Below are 21,514 nucleotides of genomic sequence, written 5' to 3'. Positions count from 1 at the left end.
AAGCGAGACACCCCACTCGCTGAATTTTGTAGTTTTTTTTCTGGTTCAATGAAGGTCTATGAACTAAGTAGACCAGACACAGCTGCTATTGCATTTTTTTCAATGGTAAAAGGCCTGAGTGAACTATCTTAATTTATCCACGATCTTTACTCTCTAATAAAGCACAAGGAAGACAACTCCACAGGACACCAAGGGAGAATCTCAATTGCATACTCCTCGCGTTAAAAAAAAGCTAACATATGGAATTGTTTTAAGATGGTCATACCATGGATCATCTAGCTATTTGATTTAACACATTCATAAATGTCAAAAAAGACAGTAAAAAAATAAATCATATCATGTCCTATATCTAGGAGATATAAGAAAGCTCAGGAAATATAATAATTTTTTGGACACATATTTAACCCCTATTTTGTTCCTCCGTACTTCCATTCATTTGTATGGGTTACCTTCAGACGAGTCCCGTGACACTTTATTTTTTAACTATTATATATATTTTTAAATGTAACCTTAATTTAACTAGGCAAGTCAGTTAAGAACAAATTCTTATTTACATTGACGGCCTACTCCGGCCAAACCTGGACGACGCTGGGCCAATTGTGCGCCACCCTATGGGACTCCCAATCACGGCCAGTTGTGATACAGCCTGGATTTTTTTATTTATTTATTTTATTTAACCTTTATTTAACCAGGTAGGCAAATTGAGAACACGTTCTCATTTACAATTGCGACCTGGCCAAGATAAAGCAAAGCAGTTCGACACATACAACAACACATAGTTACACATGGAGTAAAAACAAACATATAGTCAATAATACAGTGAAAAAAATAAGTCTACAGTATATACAATGTGAGCAAGTGAGGTGAGATAAGGGGGGTGAAGGCAAACAGATATATGTATAAATAAATAAAAATATAAAAAGGCCATGGAGGCGAAGTGAGTACAACACAGCAAGTAAAATAAAAACTAAAAAAAACACTGGAATGGTTGGTTTGCATTGGAAGAAAGTGCAAAGTAGAGACAGAAATAATGGGGTGCAAAGGAGCAAAATAAATTAATAAATAAATACAGTAGGTAAAGAGGTAGTTGTTTGGGCTAAATTGTAGATGGGTTATGTACAGGTGCAGTAATCTATGAGCTGCTCTGACAGCTGGTGCTTAAAGCTAGTGAGGGAGATAGGTGTTTCCAGTTTCAGAGATTTTTGTAGTTCGTTCCAGTCATTGGCAGCAGAGAACTGGAAGGAGAGGCGTCCAAAGGAAGAATTGGTTTTGGGGGTGACTAGAGAGATATACCTGCTGGAGCGCGTGCTACGGGTAGGTGCTGCTATGGTGACCAGCGAGCTGAGATAAGGGGGGACTTTACCTAGCAGGGTCTTGTAGATGACCTGGAACCAATGGGTTTGGCGACGAGTATGAAGCGAGGGCCAGCCAACGAGAGTGTACAGGTCGCAGTGGTGGGTAGTATATGGGGCTTTGGTGACAAAACGGATGGCACTGTGATAGACTGCATCCAATTTATTGAGTAGGGTTTTGGAGGCTATTTTGTAAATGACATCACCGAAGTCGAGGATTGGTAGGATGGTCAGTTTTACAAGGGTATGTTTGGCAGCATGAGTAAAGGATGCTTTGTTGCGGAATAGGAAGCCAATTCTAGATTTGACTTTGGATTGGAGATGTTTGATGTGGGTCTGGAAGGAGAGTTTACAGTCTAACCAGACACCTAGGTATTTGTAGTTGTCCACATATTCTAAGTCAGAGCCGTCCAAAGTAGTGATGTTGGACAGGCGGGCCGGAGCAGGCAGCGATCGGTTGAAGAGCATGCATTTGGTTTTACTTGTATTTAAGAGCAGTTGGAGGCCACGGAAGGAGAGTTGTATGGCATTGAAGCTCGCCTGGAGGGTTGTTAACACAGTGTCAAAAGAAGGGCCAGAAGTATACAGAATAGTGTCGTCTGCGTAGAGGTGGATCAGAGAATCACCAGCAGCAAGAGCGACATCATTGATGTAAACAGAGAAGAGAGTCGGTCCAAGAATTGAACCCTGTGGCACCCCCATAGAGACTGCCAGAGGCCCGGACAACAGACCCTCCGATTTGACACACTGAACTCTATCAGAGAAGTAGTTGGTGAACCAGGCGAGGCAATCATTAGAGAAACCAAGGCTGTCGAGTCTGCCAATGAGGATGTGGTGATTGACAGAGTCAAAAGCCTTGGCCAGGTCAATGAATACGGCTGCACAGTATTGTTTCCTATCGATGGCGGTTACGATATCGTTTATGACCTTGAGCGTGGCTGAGGTGCACCCATGACCAGCTCTGAAACCAGATTGCATAGCGGAGAAGGTGTGGTGTGATTCGAAATGGTCGGTAATCTGTTTGTTGACTTGGCTTTCGAAGACCTTAGAAAGGCAGGGTAGGATAGATATAGGTCTGTAGCAGTTAGGGTCAAGGGTGTCCCCCCCTTTGAAGAGGGGGATAACCGCAGCTGCTTTCCAATCTTTGGGGATCTCAGACGACACGAAAGAGAGGTTGAAGAGGCTAGTAATAGGGGTGGCAACAATTTCAGCAGATAGTTTTAGAAAGAAAGGGTCCAGATTATCTAGCCCGGCTGATTTGTAAGGGTCCAGATTTTGCAGCTCATTAAGAACATCAGCTGACTGTATTTGGGAGAAAGAGAAATGGGGAAGGCTTGGGCGAGTAGCAGAGGGGAGGGCAGTGCTGTTGTCCCGGGTAGGGGTAGCCAGGTGGAAAGCATGGCCAGCCGTAGAAAAATGCTTATTGAAATTCTCAATTATAGTGGATTTGTCGGTGGTGACAGTGTTTCCTATCTTCAGGGCGGTTGGAAGCTGGGAGGAGGTGTTCTTATTCTCCATGGACTTTACGGTGTCCCAGAACTTTTTTGAATTTGTGTTGCAGGAAGCAAATTTCTGCTTGAAAAAGCTAGCCTTGGCTGTTCTAACTGCCTGTGTATATTGGTTTCTGGCTTCCCTGAAAAGTTGCATATCACGGGGGCTGTTCGATGCTAATGCAGAACGCCATACGATGTTTTTCTGTTGGTTAAGGGCAGTCAGGTCAGGAGAGAACCAAGGGCTATATCTGTTCCTGGTTCTAAATTTCTTGAATGGGGCATGCTTATTCAAGATGGTGAGGAAGGCATTTTTAAAAAATGACCAGGCATCCTCTACTGACGGGATGAGATCAATATCCTTCCAGGATACCCCGGCCAGGTCAATTAGGAAGGCCTGCTCGCTGAAGTGTTTCAGGGAGCGTTTGACAGTGATGAGTGGAGGTCGTTTGACCGCTGACCCATTACGGATGCAGGCAATGAGGCAGTGATCGCTGAGATCTTGGTTAAAAACAGCAGAGGTGTATTTGGAGGGCAAGTTTGTTAGGATGATATCTATGAGGGTACCCGTGTTTACGGAATTAGGGTGGTACCTGGTAGGTTCATTAATAATTTGTGTGAGATTGAGGGCATCAAGCTTAGATTGTAGGGTGGCTGGGGTGTTGAGCATGTTCAAATTTAGGTCACCTAGCAGCACGAGCTCTGAAGATAGATGGGGGGCAATCAGTTCACATATAGTGTCCAGAGCACAGCTGGGGGCAGAGGGTGGTCTATAGCAGGCGGCAACGGTGAGAGACTTGTTTTTAGAGAGGTGGATTTTTAAAAGTAGAAGTTCAAATTGTTTGGGAACAGACCTGGATAGTATAACAGAACTCTGCAGGCAGTCTTTGCAGTAGATTGCAACACCGCCCCCTTTGGCCGTTCTATCTTGTCTGAAAATATTGTAGTTGGGGATAAAAATGTCTGAATTTTTGGTGGTCTTTCTAAGCCAGGATTCAGACACGGCTAAAACATCCGGGTTGGTAGAGTGTGCTAAAGCAGTGAACAGAACAAACTTAGGGAGGAGGCTCCTAATGTTAACATGCATGAAGCCAAGGCTATTACGGTTACAGAAGTCATCAAAAGAGAGCGCCTGGGGAATAGGAGTGGAGCCAGGTACTGCAGGGCCTGGATTCACCTCTACATCACCAGAGGAACAGAGGAGAAGTAGGATAATGGTACGGCTAAAAGCTATGAGAATTGGTCGCCTAGAGCTACCAGAGCAGAGAGTAAAAGGAAGTTTCTGGGGGCGATAAAATAGTTTAAAGGAATAATGTACAGACAAAGGTATGGTAGGATGTGAATACAGTGGAGGTAAACCTAGGTATTGAGTGATGATGAGAGAGATCTTGTCTCTAGAAACATCATTGAAACCAGGTGATGTCATCGCATATGTGGGTGGTGGAACTGCAGGGTTGGATATGGTATAGAGAGCAGGGCTAGAATCTCTACAGTGAAATAAGCCAATAAACACTAACCAGAACAGCAATGGACAAGGCATATTTACATTAAGGAGAGGCAAGCTTAATCAAGTGATAAATAAGGGTCCAGTGAGTAGAGGTTGGTTGGGGTCGTGGCGATCCAGACAGCTGGCCGGGTATATGGCTATCGGTAGCAGCATAGGATGGAGGTCTGTTTGTAGATACCTCGTGCGTTTCCGTCGGTAGGTTCCGTGTAGTGGGGTTTTGTTCAGATAGCAGCCGATAAGACAGCTAACGATTAGCGGGCCTCAGATGAGCGTTCAGGTAACGCCGGGACGGAGGTGCCGGTTGGATAAATCCCTCGGGCAGATAACGTCGGCAGTCAGTCGTGAAGGCCCGGTGGGGTTCCGTATCTGCAGCAGCAACAAAGAAGCGGGTCCGGATGGTGATGGAACTCCTCAGCTGGCTAGCTCCAGCATGATTTGAGTTAGCTCCGGGGTCGACGTAAGCCAATAGTCACACGGTATGCAGCTAGCTAGCTGCGAAATCAAGGTGCACGTGTCCAGAGGCTGCGGTTGGAATCCGGGGAAACTGAGAGAAAAAAAGTCCCGGAATGCTCCGGTCCGAGTCGCGTTGCACAAAAGTGCCGGTAGATTATCGAGCTAGAGGAATAGCTGATGACCGCAAAAACGTGGGCAGCTGAAACACCAACGCTAGCCAGCAAACCGGCTAATTTCGGGGCAGCTACAGATTAGCTTCTGGCTAGCTATCGGAGTAGCTTCTGGATTAGCTTTCAGGCTAGCTTCTGAATTAGCCCCTGGCTATCTTCCACGATGGATTTTCAGATTGAGGTAAATAGTACTTATTGTAATTGGTGAAGCGGGTTGCAGGAAAGCTTTTGCAGGAAAGCTTTTGTAGTTGAGTTCTTGGATAATAAAATAAATAAAAGATATGTGAAGAAAAGGTGTAAATATATATATATACAGGACACGACACGACAACACGGAAAAATACGTCTGAACTGCTAAGCCACCTTGGTGGAAACACGTATGAATTAATTAAAATAACATGCAAAACAGGAAAGTCAATTATTTTGCTAAAAATGTGGGGTTCAAAACAGGTGGAGCTCCTGCCCTGAATGAGGTAGTATATAGAGAGGATTTGAACCAGAGTGTCTGTTGTGACGCCTCTAGCACTGAGATGCATTGCCTTCGACCGCTGTGCCACTCGGGAGCCCTTTGGCTGACCAATGATAGGACTTTTTATTTTATTTTGCTTATTGAAAATCTCTGTTGAAATGTAAAAGGCTAAAAGAAGATGAGGTGGACTCGTGCGCATTTTACGTTTTAAAGAAAAGAAGTGGGGTATCCGCGCTTATTAACACTGGGTCGCTGCACAACCCTCTTTTCGAAGAGCGCTTCCTCGCACTAGCCTTAACAGAACCACGCCTTACAGGAACACGCTCAGCGGCCAAGCACACGCATGTTGGTGGATGCAAGGGCCGATCACTTCCGACCACCAGTGTGATGAAACAGGCAGGGAGCGTGTAGTCATTCCAGAAGAGCTCCTGACTTCTGAGTTTGGAATGGTTCTTTGATGTTGTCGGCACAATGTGTCAATAATGAAGGGGTATGTGCTTTTACTGGTTGGCTCTCTGTGTCTTTCTCACTCAAACACTCATACGCACAGCCCCCGAGCACCGCCCCTCTTCCATTATAACGGTTGGATTTTCAAATACAGACAAGGACAGGTCTTAACCCCCCATAATTGTTGTTGTTGAGAGAACCAATCAACGAATTTCGGAGCGAATACTGCATTAACAGCCTCCTTTACAGACCAGTGTGGTCACAGCTCTCTCTGCGCTTTGAGTCACATGGGTTGCGTCAGCCAGGCTAGGAAGCGTGCTTGTCCACGGTGGTATTTGAACCGCCAACCTTCTGGCCCGTAGCCCAGTGTGCCATAGACTGTGCCACAAAAGCCTGCTCATGTGGAAGAGTAGATCAAGCGGTTATATACACAGGGTCGCTACAATACTGTAGAAGTGGAAACAAAAATGACTGTACCTTTGGGCCAAACAGTGGTGCAAATCCTGCCTACGGAAATGTAACATAATCGAGTTGTCCTCTTGTCAAGCAGAGGTGAGTCGGCCCAGTGACAAAAAAGTGTCCAAGTCTTTAGGGAGACAGAGTCATGTCTGTGCACTGTTTATGAGTGAGTTTGGATCATATATAAATTGCAGTGGGTCAAACACAATGTCAATCAACGTGATGATAGTCAGACACAAAGAAAGTCAACCCTGTCAGTGTCTGAGAGTTAGTGTGAGTGACAATCAAGTGCAGTCTCGCTGGGTGTAGCCTAGCTCTCGCTCACCAAAGTGGGCTTTGTCTTTGGTTCTCAGTTGAAGCGTTAACGAAGGCACAGGAATGTTTACAGCAGTCCCAACGCTCTGTCTGCATGTTAATAGTCCTTGCTTGCGATAGGTTTTGGAAACCTTTCGAATTTTATTTCCTTATGATCGAGAAATACATTTCATAAAACTAAAAGGTACAATTATTACACACCCTTTAAACATGATTCGACACGGCCATATTTCCATGTTACAGCTTGTTTACAGAAGAGAGAGATGACCACCTGTCTAATTAGCTGTCTAGCTCTCCAAACACCTGTGTATAACAGAAGGACGCCAGGAAAGTGTTGTAACTGAGAAATACTGTCTGACACAAATGTGTTAAAACAGTGTACAGTAAGTGTATATTTTGTATTTGTAAAATGATTCTGATGTGATATGAAAGGAGAGGGCTTTATGTTTCTACAACCGTATCGCAATTGAGAATCGATTCAAGTTTCGATGGAGAATTGAGATGTTTTGGCTGCCAGAGCCAGTTTACCTCTAAACAAAACATATAAGGTCCTTGGACGTTAAAGGAGTAGGCTAGCCTAGACTCCTCAAAGGACCTGCATGGTCAATCTGCGTCTGCATTGGTGCAGCATTTACGGTGATAAGGCGTATCCAGAAGCCAGAACTTCGCGGAGCAGCGCAGAGCTCAAGTGATTTTGTGTTTCTACAGGACCTCCCGCCCCCACCTACCATCAACCAATCACGTCAATGCTGAGCTATACGGAGCCCTCGGCATTGTTATAAACGGTGATGCGTTACGGAGATACATTTGGCCTCTCCATACAAAGCGTCCGACCACAATTTCGGATCAATCATAAATTGTCTCTTAAAGGCCCAGTGCAGTCAAACATGTGATTTCCCTTTGTCTTATATATATTTCCACAAAATGAGGTTGTAATAATACTGTGAAAATGTGAAAAATGTGATCATGCCTTTTTAGTGGAAGAGCTGTTTGAAAAGGCTGCCTGAAATTTCTGCCTGTTTTGGTGACATCACCAGTCGGTAAATTAGTTAATAGACCAATAAGAAAGAGAGTTCCAAACCTCTCTGCCAATAACAGCTGGTTTTCCATTTCCCACTCCCCACAGACAATCCTAGCAAAATTGCTTGCTTGAGAAATTGCTCTTGGCTAAGAAGCTGTTTTTGTTTCTTGTTGTCCATTTGAATTGAAAACAATCACAGTAAGGTTACTCAGAAATGAATTGATATTGAGATAAAAATGGCTGCATTGGACCCTTTAAAAGTACATCTTGGGCTAGTGTGGCCGATGTGAAATGGCTAGCTAGTTAGCGGTGGTGCGCGCTAATAGGGACGGAAGCTATACTGTCACACTAGGTTGTAGCCTAGCACATTTTGTCCTGTTCGTTAAATAGAATGATTTGTGAAGTTTATGCCAGTGTGTGATAGTGATGTATAATCTGGTTGGGCTGTGTGTTTAAAGGAGTGCTTTAAACACAGGAATAGTTCAGAGCTCTCCAACACCTTGATAGCAAGATCATTTAGTCAGCAATACATTCAACATAATCTCTGGATGACTCAGTGGCAGAAGACATCCGGCTTTGTCAAGCACTCCTATTACCCACAGAGCCTACCTATCCATCACTGCAGTGGAGTATGAGACTTCTCCCCTGTGTCTCAATTTCTCGATGAGAATACAGCCATGGATTCAGTTAAATGCTACTGCAGGCTTACGGTTTTCCCAGTTTAATACTGTACTTTATGTACAGTAAAAATGTGATTTTTTAAAAACATTATTTTTTTTCACCTTTATCTAACCAGGTAGGCTAGTTGAGAAAAATGTCTCATTTACAACTGCAAACTGGCCAAGATAAAGCAAAGCAGTGCGACACAAACAACAACACAGAGTTACACATGGAATAAACAAACATACAGTCAATAACACAATAGAAAAAAGTCTATATACAGTGTGTGCAAATGAGGTAAGATAAGGGAAGTGGCAAGCATCTTCATTAAAAGGATGGCATGCTCACTAGATTTCTTCTCCATTACACAGCTGTGCAGGGTGCTATTACCATACGTGAGCTTGGGGGACCTAGTGGTTGATGCTTGTGGGCTCAGCTCTTGCAGCTACGCTCTCTTCTGTACACTACTCTCCCTTTCCTGTGTTTCCATGGCAGAGGGCCTGAGCACAGAAATAGAGAGAAATCAATCATTCCATTATGAATTGTTTCCACCTGAATCTTCTAAATCATAGCCTACCCCACAATAATTATTTTTGGAATTAGAAAAATAAATAAGTAAGTATTATATGGGATAGTCATTTGCATGTAATAATTTATAACATAAAAATAACAGCCACGCAACAACAGGCATGCTACTGATGATGAGGAAGATGATGATGGTAATGAAGAAGACAAATGGGCTATCACTCTATTAGATTAATCCGCATTTCAGGTTAGTCTTCTGATTTCAGAAACATGCGTCAAGAGCATCTCTCTAACCTCGACTGGGCTCTAAACTCTCCTCAGGACCAGGATAACTAATCGAACAACGAAGCACGTGCTCCGGGTTAAATTCACTGCATCAGATTCTCCCAGCAGACCCAGCCGGTGAAGGTACGATCAATTGCTCCCGAGCGTGTCGTACCACGCAATGAAGTCTGATATTCTGCCTCCATCGCTAAATGATGAAAGGGGTATATATTTGTAATATTCTCAATCGGTTAACGTTTAGATCCAACAACAGACGCGGGAGGGGATGGTGAGTGAGACAGCGAAGGAGACGTTCACATTCACAAATGCGCGGAGGGTACATAGTACCGTTAGAGGACTGCAGATTCTGCAATTCGGCTCGTCTCTCAAACCCTGCCTCCTGAAAAGGAGTGGCTATTGAAACGTTACACGTTCAAGCACGGTCGTTGACAGGGAGCAAGTTTATTTGTTTCGGTTGCAGCCATAGCCATTGCAGCAAAGTCGTATAAACACCCGCATTCATGGCTATTTGACAGGAGCCCGTAAAGCAGCAAGCTGAACCAACATAGGCTACGGTAAGGCTATTTTGTCACTCACAACAACTACACAGTACTGTACTTTAATATTCAGTTTGTGTATCACTATTTAATGCAATGTCGAGTAGCCTAGACGACAGAGTTTATCAATACTATATGTTCCATGGTCGATTGACTTATCCACTGGGGGGAATTATGGGCTCCATTTGCAGCAGGTGCTTAATACTTTCATTATGCGACATCATTGACTTTCTTCAAAAGTAAAGTGGTAGTTCCATGAGATGTTCAGTCACTCTGAAATACACATAAGAATTTGAAGCTTAGGCCTAAAGGTGCAACGCAATTAGACTTTTACAGAGCATCATTGCCTTCATGCAAGGGACAATGATTGGTCAATAGTTTGGTAGGAACCCATCAGTGGCGGTTGTTGCTGTTTTAAGATTAGGGAGGGTGCTTTTTTTTAAACGAGCAGGGCCTTATTTCTATTGAAGCATATTGGAGGACTGTCATTCCTATTCCATTCACCCAGCTCAATGTAACATTGATAGGTTTATGCTACTACATAGTACACACGTTTTCCCTATGCCCGTCATGCTACAACCTAGCCTACGAATAAAAGTTTATAACGTAGATGCACAGGTTGAGAGACAAGTTGGAGGTGGCAGATAGTGACGCATTCAATATTGCCTTGCACACTCTTGTCTGCATCTAGCTGATCTAGGGTGTAATCATTAGTCCAAACAGGAGTTTCTATTGGACAAATTCAGGTAGTGTAACGGCTGTCCTCCTCCTCATTTGAGGAGGAGTAGTAACAAGGATCGGAGGACCAATGCGCAGCGTCGTACGTGTTCATGCTTTTTATTAACGAACACAGAAACAAAAACAATAAACGACACGTGAAATACAAACCGAAACAGTTCCGTGTGGAACAAACACTGACACGGAAAATAACCACCCACGAAACCCAGGTGGAAAAAGGCTACCTAAGTATGATTCTCAATCAGAGACAACTAACAACACCTGCCTCTGATTGAGAATCATACCAGGCCAAATAAAAAAAAAAACATAGAAAAACGAACATAGATAACCCACCCAACTCACGCCCTGACCACACTAAAACAAAGAAATAACAAAAGAACTAGGGTCAGAACGTGAAAGGTAGGTTTATGACCACTTCGTTCTGTTTGCTTCCTGTTAAGAAACTTTTTTTCTACAGAATGGCGGAATGAATACACCCCTGATCACTCGTAACACACAGTTCACTTTCATAGCAGCCACATACAAACAGCATCATCACTTTGCTCGTTGTATAATTCCTTCTTGCATCTACGCTCTCTACTCCACTCACCTTTTCCCTTCGCTAGTGGACTTCGGTGCACAACACAACAGCTGTCTGTGACCAGGCAAAAAAAAACGTTCCAAACCTACATACCATAACCGCCAGTGCTTGACTGAAAAAGGTGCCAGTACTCCTTTTGGGTGCTGGTACTGATTATATTTAGGTGCAGGAGCTCCACAATACTTTTGAGCTAATATTCTATAAGAGGAACAGGAGCTCAAGCAATAGAAAACTTTGTGCCAGTACTCAGCTCTGGCGAGCTCCTGCTGACCGCTAACCGCTACACACAGTCTACATCGTTGTCACCATATTATCTAACATCACAGCCAACATAGTGTAGGATACTAGAAATGCCTGCACGTAGCCTAGATAAGTTAGCCTTCAACGTAGGTACGGCACTGCATGGTATACAAACACCACTTCCAGCCGCCCTCCTGGCGGTGATTTTAAATATTTATTCAGATATTCAAATCCTGCTGCAGGATTATTTTCCTCCTGTGACGAAAGGGGTCAAATTTAGATCCAACATCTGTACAGTACATTGTCCATGCTCATTTCCAGGGGTCAAAGGTACAGTGAGACAGTAAAGTACATGTTTCTCAAGGAAGCCTAGACATACTGGGCTGAATGGAATAGAACAGAAGAATGGAATTGTTGTAACGGTTAGTCTCCTCCTCGTCTGAGGAGGAGCAGGGATCGGACCAAAACGCAGCTTTTGTGGAATACATAATGAGATTTATTGAACGAGACGAACACGAAACACACTTGATAAATTACAAAATAACAAACGACGTAGACCGACCTGAACATGAGAACTTACATATAACGAAGAACGCACGAACAGGAACAGACTAGACAAACGAAACAGTCCCGTGTGGTACAAACACTGACACGGAAGACAATCACCCACAAACAAACGGTGTGAAACAGCCTACCTTAATATGGTTCTCAATCAGAGGAAACGTCAAACACCTGCCCCTGATTGAGAACCATATAAGGCTAATTAACAAAACAACCTAAACAAGAAACAAATAACATAGACTGCCCACCCAGCTCACGTCCTGACCAACTAAACAAAGCTAAACAAAGGAAAACAAGGTCAGGAACGTGACAATTGTGCTTTATTAGTCCATCCGAAATGGGAATTCTTCTACTCTGCTCCCAACTGCCCACCAGACAACACACAACACACGTTGAATGGAGCACAGGGCATCCGCAGTGCAGTGCCCCTGGAGATATGTAGGTGTTAAGTTCCTTTCTCGAGGGCATAATGGCCGGAGATGGTACAGAGGAACTGAAACCAGCAACCTTCCAGCCACTGATCTGCTTTTCTAACATCTGGGCTCTCTACTGCCACCAGATGCACTATGTCTCTATGAAGGACTCATTTGCACTCAGGCCAGGTTGACACGTCCCAGTAGCATGTCTCTGAGATAGTCCTTCACTGTCTAGGACCTTGGAGCCACACAGGACTGCTTTACACCCATATGCTACGTGTCACAGTAGGTGTGTCGCTGCGCCATTGGTACCAATCATTTGCATCTCACTCAAATATGCAATATGCATGTTTATTAAGATACCACGGTTCTTCTCGACATCAGCTACAGTTGGTCTTTGTTGTGGCATTTACCTCACACAACATTGCTGATTGCCATGTTTCATGAGGTGCCAGTGAGACACTAGTGACACTATCCATCTCTTTGGTAACCCTTTCAGGAAACACAGTTGAATTAACAGAAATAACTCTCGCTCCATTGGCTATAACGAGGCCTAGTCTGACCCACATCCTCATAGCTGAGGTTAATTTCACTGTACCCCTATGTATTTGACTGGCTTCACTGTATCGCCAGTGTGTGTGTGTGGGAATGGCATTATACATCATCACTACTAGCTAGTAGCCACACTATTTGTGTGTGTGTGTGTGTGTGTGTGTGTGTGTGTGTGTGTGTGTGTATGCGCATGCATAGTATGTGAGGGTGTGTGCATCTGTGTGTGTGGTTGGTTAGGGTTAGGGCCTGATGGGGAGGGGTCTAGTCTAGCTGGGTATGACATCATGTGTTGCGTGGTGTGACATTTTACTAGTGACCACACAGTGATCTTCCTCACTGTGACCACACAGCTGACTCACTGGTCTGGATAGGAGGTCGTCTGCTAATGCAATATTTGTTCATAAATTGAGTGGCCACATTGATTGGTTATCTCCAATGGTTTTTTTTTCTTTCTGGGGGGGATTGTTTGCATGTGAAAATCCAACAGTTGTAATTGAAGGGGGCATCGCTCTGGGGCTGTGTGTGGCTGTGCCTGTGAGTGTTTGAGTGAGAACGACACGGAGGAGAACCAACCAGTAAAAGCACATCCACCTTCATTATCAACACATCGTGCAGACAACATCAGAATAGCCTTTCCAGCCTTTTCCAGAAGTCAGGAGGACTTCGAGTTTGGTATCAGTCAGACCTACATTCCACTGCCAGGGAGCCTCTCTGTCTGTTACCATGCCAACCAATGATTACATGGGAAGCAAAGTAAATATGTCAGAAGGGGTCGAAATCTGAACAAGTTGTTAAAACTATGCACTGAAGGTGATTGGTAAAGAGATGGGTCGTTTCAGTTTCAGAATACTAGAGCAAATGTTCCAATTTCATGCGCTGTGTGTTCATCACATGACTTCATGGTGTGGCAGTTTGCCTTACGGCTAGCTCCAAAATGCTAATTGGAACGTACAGACTAGCGACTTTGCGTATATGTGGCTGTTTTCTTTGCTCTGTGTTTCACCATTTACATATCGATTTTTGGAACTGCACCTCCTTCAGGTCCCTTTAATTTGGGCATTTCCAACATTTCCAAAAGGACCATATGTGAAGCAAATGCCATAGTCTATCGTGAAAGATGTGAGATTTGGTGTTGGGAGCTGAGATTATGGCCATTTTCTTTGATGAACTACTAGACAATGTTGGCGCAGTGACAATGTATTAGACATAAACAAGAAAGTTGAATGACTTTAGTTCCTTGTCCACCAAAATAAACACACCCAACAAAACAGGAAATCATAACTTCAGGGGACTGTTAATTAAAACAAATCCTTACCATGCACAAGGCAGAGATAGTGTAGTGCAGAGATGGTGTATTAGTTATGTTTCCCTGTAAACATCATAAATTGAAGCTGCAAAACGTGCTCCCACGTGGCCTGGTTGTCATAGCAACACACCTTCAAGACGAGAGTCTTTACATCACGCTAGTTTCTTATTTACTTTACAACAAACATATGTATCGGGGACACTTTATATGGATAGTCCATTTCTAGATGCTAACCCTTATGCTAACCGTTACCCTAACCCTTATTCTAAACCTAACCCTAACCTTTGCACGCAGTTGCTTATCAACAGATAGTTTGCTGATAGTAAGACCATCTGTAGAGCATCTACAGACTATCCAAAGAAAGTGTGACCAATGTATCATCTAAAAATCGATGCACAATGCCTTATGCTTTTGTCTTCATCTGGTTACAGTATAATCAAATAATTTGATTACAAATATTAACAGATTTGGTACCGCTTACATGTTTTTACTAGAGGTCGACCGATTAATCGGAATAGCTGATTAATTAGATCCAATTTTCAAGTTTTCGTAACAACTGGAAATCTGTATTTTTGGACACCGATTTGGCCGATAAAAAAAAAAACATTTTTTATTTTTTATTTTTATTTTTTTTACACCTTTATTTAACTAGGCAAGTCAGTTAAGAACACATTCTTATTTTCAATGACGGCCTAGGAACATTGGGTTAACTGCCTTGTTCAGGTGCAGAACGACAGATTTTTACCTTGTCAGCCCGGTTATTCAATCTTGCAACCTTACAGTTAACTAGTCCAACGCTCTAACCACCTGCCTCTCATTGCACTCCACGAGGAGCCTGCCTGTTACGCGAATGCAGTAAAAAGCCAAGGTAAGTTGCTAGCTAGCATTAAACGTATCTTATAAAAAACAATCAATCAATCAATCAATCAAACAATCATAATCACTAGTTAACTACACATGGTTGATGATATTACTAGTTTATCTAGAGTGTCCTGCATTGCATATAATCGATGCGGTGCGCATTCACGGAAAAAAGACTGTCATTGCTCCAACGTGTACCTAAACATAAACATCAATGCCTTTCTTAAAATCAATACACAGAAGTATATATTTTTAAACCTGCATATTTAGCTAAAAGAAATCCAGGTTAGCAGGCAATATTAACCAAGTGAAATTGTGTCACTTCTCTTGCGTTCATTGCATGCAGAGTCAGGGTATATGCAATTGTAACGGCTGTCTTCGGGTGAAAGAGAGGAGGACCAAAATGCAGCGTGATGATAATCCATATTTTAATTAGGATATTTAAACGACGAACAAAAACAACAAACTGACAGAAGGAACCGAAACCGCTACAGTCCTGAACATGGGAACACAGAACAGATGAACACACAAACAGGAACAATCACCCACAAACAAACAGTGAAAACAGCCTACCTTAATATGGTTCCCAATCAGAGACAACGTAAACCACCTGCCTCTGATTGAGAACCATATCAGGCCAATAAGACACACCTAAACCAATGAAACACAAAACATAGAATGTACCCACCCAGCTCACGTCCTGACCAACTAAACAAAGACTAAACAAAGGAAAAAGGTCAGGAACGTGACAGCAATAATAATAAACGTTTTGTTTTCGAAATGGTAGTTTCCGGATTCGACCATATTAATGACCAAAGGCTCGTATTTCTGTGTGTTTTTATGTTATAATTAAGTCTATGATTTGATATTTGATAGAGCAGTCTGACTGAGCGATGGTAGGCAGCAGCAGGCTCGTAAGCATTCATTCAAACAGCACTTTCGTGCGTTTTGCCAGCAGCTCTTCACTGTGCTTCAAGCATTGCGCTGTTTATGACTTCAAGCCTATCAACTCCCGAGATTAGGCTGGTGTAACCGATGTGAAATGGCTAGCTAGTTAGCGGGGTGCGCGCTTGCTAGCCATTTCACATCGGTTACACCAGCTCTGCATGGGTAACGCTGCTTCGAGGGTGGCTGCTGTCGATGTGTTCCTCGTTCGAGCCCAGGTAGGAGCGAGGAGAGAATATTAACGACAACCTAAAACCTCTTACCTTGGAATATTGAAGTCTCCTGTTAAAAGGAACCACCAGCTTTCATATGTTCTCATGTTCTGAGCAAGGAACTTAAACGTTAGCTATTTTACATGGCACATATTGCACTTTTACGTTTCATTATTTATTTGAGGCTAAATGGATTTTTATTGATGTATTATATTCAGTTAAAATAAGTGTTCATACAGTATTGTTGTAATTGTCATTATTACAAATACATTTTAAAAATCGCCCGATTAATCGGTATCGACTTTTTTTGGTCCTCCAATAATCGGTATCGGTATCGGTGTTGAAAAATCATAATTTGTTGACCTCTAGTTTTTACCCCCCAAAAACAAAGACATTAGTGCATTGTTATTGGGTAGCATTAGCAGAGCGGGTTTTTGCATTCCGATCAGAGGTTAAGGTCCATCACTTACCGATCGATAGTGGCCACTTAGTCAGACTTTTTCCAGGAAACTCAATAGTTCATCGTCAGCCTCGTCTCGTTTTCCTATCAAGTGCCCTAGTCACTTTTTCACAGCGAAAGTGTCCCTCCTTGAACACGTGAAAATTGCCTGCCTGACCCTAACTGACCTACAAATGTTGGATGTTTTATTAGACACCTTGGCCAGCAGCAGCTGGTTGATATCCTACTGTGTTGGCTAAGGCTTGCCATTCATCATGTGGCAAGTAGATCATAGAATGTTGTAGTCATTATCCTACTGATATCTGAATACCAGTCTGGACTATCTTTTTAACTAACATGGATGCATGCTCTGTCATTGGTGGACTATTTTTTCGATGCCGCCTGACATGCCAGGCGATTCCAGAGAGTCGTACTATAAACCACAATAGTTCCAGTGTATCCACTTCACCCATGTCAGGAAAGGCTTCCAACTGAACATGTTATAGACATTGCCAGTGTGTGTACCTGTGGCTGTGTATATTTGTATCACGTGGACTGTATCCAGTATTAAATTGTGGATCTCAAAGTGTTCAAATGTGAACAATGTACAGTACCAGTCAAATGTTTGGACACACCTCCTCATTCAAGGGTTTTTCTTTATTTGTACTATTTTCTGCATTGTGGAATAATAGTGAAGACATCAACACTTTGAAATAACATTCAGTGTTAAACAAATCAAAATATATTCTATATTCTTCAAAGTAGCCACCCTTTGCCTTGGTGACAGCTTTGCACACTTTTCCAACAGTCTTGAAGGAGTTCCCACATATGCTACGCACTTGTTGGCTGCTTTTCCTTCACTCGGCGGTCCAACTCATCCCAAACCATCTCAATTGGGTTGGGTGATTGTGGAGGCCAGGTCATCTAATGCAGCACTCCATCCCTCTCCTTATTGGTCAAATGGCCCTTTAATTTTTTTTTTTCACCTTTATTTAAATAGGTAGGCTAGTTGAGAACAAGTTCTCATTTGCAACTGCGACCTGGCCAAGATAAAGCATAGCAATTCGGCACATATAACACAGAAGTTACACATGGAATAAACAAAACATAGTCAATTATACAGTAGAACAAAAGAAAACAGAAAGTCTATTTACAGTGAGTGCAAATGAGGTAGGATAAGGGAGTTAAGGCAATAAATAGGCCATGGTGGCGAAGTAATTACAATATAGCAATTAAACACTGGAATGGTAGATGTGCAGAAGATGAATGTGCAAGTAGGGATACTGGGGTGCAAAGGAGCAAGATAAATAAATAAATACAGTATGAGGATGAGGTAGGTAGATAGATGGGCTGTTTACAGATGGGCTATGTACAGGTGCAGTGATCTGTGAGCTGCTCTGACAGCTGGTGCTTAAAGCTAGTGAGGGAGATATGATTCTCCAGATTCAGAGATTTTTGCAGTTCGTTCCAGTCATTGGCAGCAGAGAACTGGAAGGAAAGACGACCAAAAGAGGAATTGGCTTTGGGGGTGACCAGTGAGATATACAGTGGGGCAAAAAAGTATTTAGTCAGCCACCAATTGCGCAAGTTCTCCCACTTAAAAAGATGAGAGAGGCCTGTAATTTTCATCATAAGTACACTTCAACTATGACAGACAAAATGAGGGGAAAAAATCCAGAAAATCACATTGTAGGATTTTTTATGAATTTATTTGCAAATTATGGTCAAATTATTGTCACCAATGGGGCTTTGGTGACAAAACGGATGGCACTGTGATAGACTGCATCTAATTTGTTGAGTAGAGTCTTTGAGGCTATTTTATAGATAGACAGCATGGAGGTGTGTTTGGTCATTGTCCTGTTGAAAAACAAATGATAGTCCCACTAAGCACAAACCATATGGGATGGCGAATCGCTGCAGAATGTTGTGGTAGCCATGCTGGGTAAGTGTGCCTTGAATTCTAAATAAATCACAGACAGTGTCACCTGCAAAACACCACCACAACATCACACCTCCTCCATTCTTCACGATGGGAACCACACATGTGGAGCTCATCCGTTTACCCACAGTGCGTCTCACAAAGACACAGCGGTTGGAACCAAGAATCTCACATTTGGTGTCGTTTAGCAGACCAAAGGACAGATTTCCACCGGTCTAATGTCCATTGCACATGTTTCTCTGCCCAAGCAAGTCTCTTCTTCTTATTGGTGTCCTTTAGTAGTGGTTTCTTTGCAGCAATTTGACCATGAAGGCCTGATTCATGCAGGCCCCCTGGAACAGTTGATGTTGAGATGTGTCTGTTACTTGAACTCTGTGAAGCATTTATTTGGGCTGCAATTTCTGAGGCTGTAAACTCTAATGAACTTATCCTCTGCAGCAAAGTTAACTCTGGGTCTTCCTTTCCTGTGGTGGTCCTCATGAGAGCCAGTTTCATCATAGCGATTGATGGTTTTTGCGACTGCACTTGAAGAAACTTTCAAAGTTCTTGAAATGTTACGCATTGACTGACCTTCGTGTCTTAAAGTAATGATGGACTGTCATGTCTCTGCTTATTTGAGCTGTTCTGGTCATAATATGGACCCCTACCTTGTCACAACACAACTGATTGGCTCAAATGCATTAAGAAGGAAAGAAATTCCACAAATGAACTTTTAACAAGGCACACCTGTTAATTGAAATGCGTTCATGGTGCCTACCTCATGAAGCTGGTTGAGAGAATGCCAAGAGTGTGCAACGCTGTCATCAAGGAAAAAGGTGGCTACTTTGACAAATCTAAAATCGAAAAGATATTTTGATATGTTTAGCACACTTTTTTGGTTACTATATGATTCCATATGTGTTATGACAGACAGTCGTTTTGATGTCTTCTCTATTTTTATACAATGTAGAAAATAGTACAAATAAAGAAAAATGAGTAGGTCTGTCCAGACTTTTGACCGGTACTGTACGTTTCTAATATGCATAGGCCTATACACGTGCCATGCCTTACTGCTGCTCTCCTCCGTGTCGTTGTGCAGTACTGTACTGTAGGTGATGGCGTCGGGACGTAAGGACAGACAGAAGGAGAGGGACCGGCAGAGGGAGAGGGAGAGGGCCCTGCTAGACAGCTATGGAGAGAGGAGCTTCCCTGCCCCTTTCCCTGGGGACACACTCCCCTGGAACCTGGCCAAACACCAGAGGGTCAAACGCTCTAAGTCTGCCTCAGGCGCCGGGGACGTCCTGGACCCGGCTGAGAGGGCCGTCATCCGCATCGCAGGTAAGGCAGTCTGCTGTCTGCAGACCCGCGACGCTCCTCCTGCCACCTCTCACACATGCTACTTTGCTATGCTACTGTTCCTAACAGGCCTCATGCTAGAAAATTGGGTCTGAACTAGCTTTGTCTGAATGGGGCGAATGACACGTTCTGTGTATGAGTGTGTTTATCATATCAGCCATTGAAGTAGTTGATTTCGGTAGAATTTTGTTGACTGTTTTCATTGGCAGTAGCCGAGTGTGTGTGTGTGTGTGTGTGTGTGTGTGTGTGTGTGTGTGTGTGTGTGTGTGTGTGTGTGTGTGTGTGTGTGTGTGTGTGTGTGTGTGTGTGTGTGTGTGTGTGTGTGTGTGTGTTCGTACGAGTGCTGTATTGGGCAGGTGTCTTTGGACTAAGTTTCACCAACTGAACAGGATGTGTGGGTCCACAGAGTGTGGCGCTATAGCCAAGTGTTAGGTGTGATTGTCCTTACAGGGCTCAATCAACAGAGAGATATCTAATTCACATGATTTATTTAGATAGTTGGCGCGCATAGCGTTGCTTTTGCCTTCTTATTAGCTGCTCCTCCCATAACACTGTAATTCGTTGGGCGGTTGTGCAGCGAGAAAACAGAACAGCTTCAGAGACATTAAATCATCTCTTTGACATATTTGTGACAACTGCATCACTCCACTGGCAGTCGAGAACACCCCTACCGTGCGGACGGTTGTTGATTCCCGACAGTATACTGACGCCATATTCCCTCAGTCTGTCTGTACTTTTGAAGTCCCCGATTGCGGTGCAATGGACACGCGTGTAAGGGAATCGGCCTGGCGTCAATGGCCCAACCAGATTACGTTTCACCACTGTGTTGCCATGGCAACGGGGAGTGTGAGTTTTTACGACCTCAGGTGCACGTTGGAGTGAACACCTTCCCCCCGAGTCCCATATCTGGTCGCAATTAACAGTGCTAAAATCACCTCTGCTCATTACAAATAGGCTTCGTTAGAAGCTTGGAGGAAATTCATGTTCCTTCCCCTCATTCTGTAGCATAATTAGAATAAGAACAACGTCATTGTCCACACGCCATGTGAAAATGGGCCTTTGCTCCTCTATAACATTTTTGACATCAAACACAAACCACATTAAATACATCAGGATCATTATCGACATCTAGCTAATTTCAATGAAACTATTCCGTGTTTTCCTGGTTCTCCTCTCTGGTTAAAGTAAGGTTAGATCTACCCAGCATTTGCTGATGAAGGCTTTGAGGCCTAAACACATCCTTTGCAACTGCTGAGATTGAAAATAAGTCTAAGTAATAGCCTAATCTTTTTCATTATATACTGTTAGATTTTTTCTTTTGGGGGGGGGGGGGGGTTGTCTCCTGTCTCCAATGCTCTTCCTCTGTCATAGGACCTGGTGGGGCTGTGTCAGCACACATGGGGCAGCCTTTGTTCTATTCTCTGCTGACATGCTGCCCAGAGTAGGCTATAAACCCTGACAGTACGGGGAATCATGGATATGTCTCAGCCGCTAGCTCTCCAACAGCCAGCCGGGGCATTAAGATAGGTCTGGGGTGTGCACATTTCAAATGGCAAGTGGACTGCCTCTGCGGCCGCATCTGTGTGTGCACTGCACAGGTACTTGGATGTGTGTACATTATGTGGGAATCCTTTGCTGGGGTGCATCCGAATTTGCTATACTTCTCCCAAAGTGTGCACTTGCACATTCCATATCAAGGAT

The 21,514-nt window shown here is 43.4% G+C and overlaps 1 protein-coding gene across 5 annotated transcripts in view; it reads left to right on the top strand.

Moving 5' to 3' along the window:
• The first annotated feature begins 9,218 nt into the window (after positions 1–9,218).
• Positions 9,219–21,514, top strand: part of plecb (plectin b) — a 188,137-nt gene continuing 175,841 nt past the window's right edge. For 3 of the 5 annotated variants that reach the window (XM_055903157.1, XM_055903158.1, XM_055903156.1), the window contains exons 1-2: positions 9,219–9,707; positions 19,557–19,795. In XM_055903157.1, the coding sequence (XP_055759132.1) occupies positions 19,573–19,795 (223 nt within the window). In that variant the 5' untranslated portion in view covers positions 9,219–9,707; positions 19,557–19,572. The remainder of the gene's footprint in view (positions 9,708–19,556; positions 19,796–21,514) is intronic. The other 2 variants (XM_055903159.1, XM_055903175.1) reach the window with 2 other exon arrangements.

Source organism: Salvelinus fontinalis, chromosome 38, assembly GCF_029448725.1.
Source record: "Salvelinus fontinalis isolate EN_2023a chromosome 38, ASM2944872v1, whole genome shotgun sequence".
NCBI classification, from domain to species: Eukaryota; Metazoa; Chordata; class Actinopteri; order Salmoniformes; family Salmonidae; genus Salvelinus; species Salvelinus fontinalis.
The sequence above is the reverse complement of the archived record's forward strand: the minus strand, read 5'-3'. Positions and strand labels throughout refer to the sequence as shown.